The 3105-nt window shown below is 37.1% G+C and overlaps 1 protein-coding gene across 1 annotated transcript; it reads right to left on the reverse strand.

The window, feature by feature from the left end:
• Positions 1 to 891: 891 nt before the first annotated feature.
• On the reverse strand, positions 892 to 1993 carry LOC107770254 (protein SRC2 homolog). Its single transcript, XM_016589542.1, has one exon. It carries the CDS (start codon positions 1917 to 1919, stop codon positions 1083 to 1085), a length of 837 nt encoding a protein of 278 aa, XP_016445028.1. The 5' UTR covers positions 1920 to 1993; the 3' UTR covers positions 892 to 1082.
• Positions 1994 to 3105: the final 1112 nt, after the last annotated feature.

The raw sequence follows: 3105 nt of genomic DNA on the forward strand, positions 1-3105 counted from the left end.
GCAATAAATCAAAACCAAGAAGCGAAGATCAAAATCATTCTCTTAACTTTCAACATTCCAACTTCGCTGAATGCGTCTGAACCACACTTAAACATTTCGGATTACAACCAAACTTTATATTTAAGTTCAATCAACTAAATGAATATATTCAAAGATTCAAAATCACAATAGAGTTCTAATAACATAGAAGTCAACTCCCGGTTAAACTTATGAACTCGCCAATTCTTCAAATTGCCAACTTTCGACTAATAAAGCCAAAACCTTGTAGGAACATCCAAATCTATATCCGAATGTACGCCCAAGTCTAAAACCACCATACAAACCTATTGGAATCATCAAATTATCAATCCGAGGTCATTTACTCAAAAGTCAAACCTTGATCAACTCTCTCGCAAGTCGTAATACATCATATGAAGCTACCCAAGGCCTCAGACCATCAAACGAAATGCCAAAGCTCAAAACGACAGGTCGGGTCGTTACACATAATTTTTCTTAACTTTTTGTTTTGTATGTATATATCATTATAAATGTGTAGTCTCACATCAATTCATATAATATAAATTCTGAATATTCTAAAATTATCCTAATAATCTTCACTTGATGCAAGAAACTTTATTACTCCTGGCACTGCAAATTAAAGGCAAATATAATACGTACTCAGATAATTTTCCTTTGACTTGCTATAAAGAGAGAAAGCATCTTTCTCTCCACGACTTCAGAAGCATTTATCTTTAATCCTTTTCTTAACCGCTACAAATCTAGTATCCTAGGAAACAAAGTGAATCACAATATGCTAAAACAATCCAAGAAAAGAAAAAGGACATATAAGAATGATACTATTGAGAATCTTTTGGAAAAATCATATGTTGATGATTTCTAATAACTAAAAAGTTGAAGACTAAAAAGAATGCTAATTAATATCCACATGATACAAAAGAAATGGCAATACATAATCCTTTTGTTTATACCTCTTTTATACTAGATTCAGATGAAACAAAATCTCAAGAAACCGGAGAAGACATATACCTTACACCATTATGAATTATCCCCAAAAATAAAAAAACCAAAATATAGAGACTCGTTTAATCATCGTCCATTGCATCTGAAATCGCATGTCCGACCAGCGCACCACCCACCAGCCCTGCACCCAAACCCAGCCCTACTCCCATCGCTCCAAACTTGTTACCCTTATTATTATTTGGTTGTTGGACTTGCTGCTGCATTGGAGGATTATATCCATACCCTGGTGGAGGTGGATATTGATCATATCCAGCAGGTGGATACCCGGGCGGTGGCATTGCGGCCGGGTATCCACCATATCCAGGGGAAGGATATCCTCCTGGATGATGTTGCTGGTATGTCATTCCAGTTGATGACGTACCACACCAAACAGGTGGCATATGAGTTTGTGGATAGCCAGTGACAGGTTGGTGGTTGACATGGTGAGTCCCAGCTGGTAATGCAGGATAACCATTGATATGTTGGTTGTGAGCAAATTTTTTTCCAAACTTGTACGCGAACTTTAGGGTACCTTTAGGTTTCCTAGTCCCAGAAGTGAAGACCTGATATTCAACAATCCTCTCAGCGCTGCCTTCATCGTTTGAGGTGGAATCTGTAAAGAGTTCTTGGATTGGAATAGTGACAATGCCGATATCCTTATCACCAAAAAAACGATTAGATCTAAGGCGAAAGAAAAGGGAAAGATCAGGCTTAGTAAGGGAAGGCTCATCCAAGGTAAATTTCATGGGGTAATTCCACCTGGGGCTAGTGCCACCTTTTTTGTCTACAAATGTCTTTTTCTTGTTTTTGGCGTAGCCAAAGATGGACACTTCTACATAGACATCCATAGGATAAAAAAGATTGACATTTTTAATGCAGTCGGCAGAGAGCACCGTGATATCAAATGGACGCCATTCCATTGTTGAAACTCTTGAGATATATTATTCGATATATCCTCAAGAGATTCAGGGAGGAATGGTAATTGAAAGAGAATGTTTAGTCTCTGCTTCTTTAGATGTTAAAGGGGAAAGGGTGAGCAGGAGCGATTAACTCACGACCGTAAAAATTACCGTTAAAGGAGGAGAAGAAAGGAAGGTTCTGAAGAGTCCACTCACAAAATGGAGTTGTATTTAGGACCTTTAATTTAATTTGTTTCCCGACATTCTTCCCCTCTTATTTATCTGTTTGAGAAGAATGGGCTTTGTTTTGCCACTTTGGCTTGGCTAAGGAACAATTCGACTCTATCACATGCGAACGTTTGGCTCTCGATTAAGGAGCTAATTAGACTCCGACTCTGTTTAACTGATAGCCAGGCATTTGACATAATAAAGCTACTACTAGAAATTGGACCTATAGCAACGGGTTTACCGCAATGGTTATAAAACCATTGTGGTAGATGGTCTGAAGCAATGGTTTAAGCCGTTGCACAAGGATCTTCATTCTATTAACAAACTTTTGCAACTAAACCATTGCAGTAGCTAAAGAACCGCTGCCATAGAGGTATTTACTGCAGTGGTTTATTTAACCGTTGTAATAAGTATCTCTACATCGACTGTTCATTAAAAAATACTATTAGATATGGCGAGGGTTTTCAGTTCGCTCCCAAATTTCCCTCCTCTATTATCTCAACAAAAAAAAAAAAAAAACTAAAATATAGTCATTTTTAAGTCGTTATATTATATTCTAATTTTATTTTGTTCTTTTGACTATAGCTGAATACTTCGAAGATTGTAGAACTCTCAAACACATCGAGCTTTGAAATTTCTCTGCGACCAACAAATCTCTTTTAGAAGAGCCGAGAAACGAAGCTCTAAGGTCTGATCTTAAGAGCCGAGAATCATAGCTCTGAGTTATAATCTAAGAGCCGTGACAATCTCTGATGGAGTACTGAACTGGATCTCTTCATCAACTTTCTTCATAGTTGCTAGACCTCAATTTCTCGATTTTCAGCATATTCCATGTATTTCTCGATTTTCTTGTTGTATGTATATATTTATTTCATAAAATTTAAACTAGGAAATACAGAAGGAAGTCTGATCCTGTGGATCATTAGATGATAATCCATGCATAGCATGCAGATTACCAAACATAGCAAGATTTCTACAA

Source organism: Nicotiana tabacum, chromosome 5 (assembly GCF_000715075.1).
Source record: "Nicotiana tabacum cultivar K326 chromosome 5, ASM71507v2, whole genome shotgun sequence".
In the NCBI taxonomy this organism is placed as follows: domain Eukaryota; kingdom Viridiplantae; phylum Streptophyta; class Magnoliopsida; order Solanales; family Solanaceae; genus Nicotiana; species Nicotiana tabacum.

Coding starts and splice junctions, on each gene's coding strand:
- LOC107770254 (XM_016589542.1), bottom strand. CDS start 1,919: ATGGAATGGCGTCCATTTGATATCACGGTGCTCTCTGCCGACTGCATT.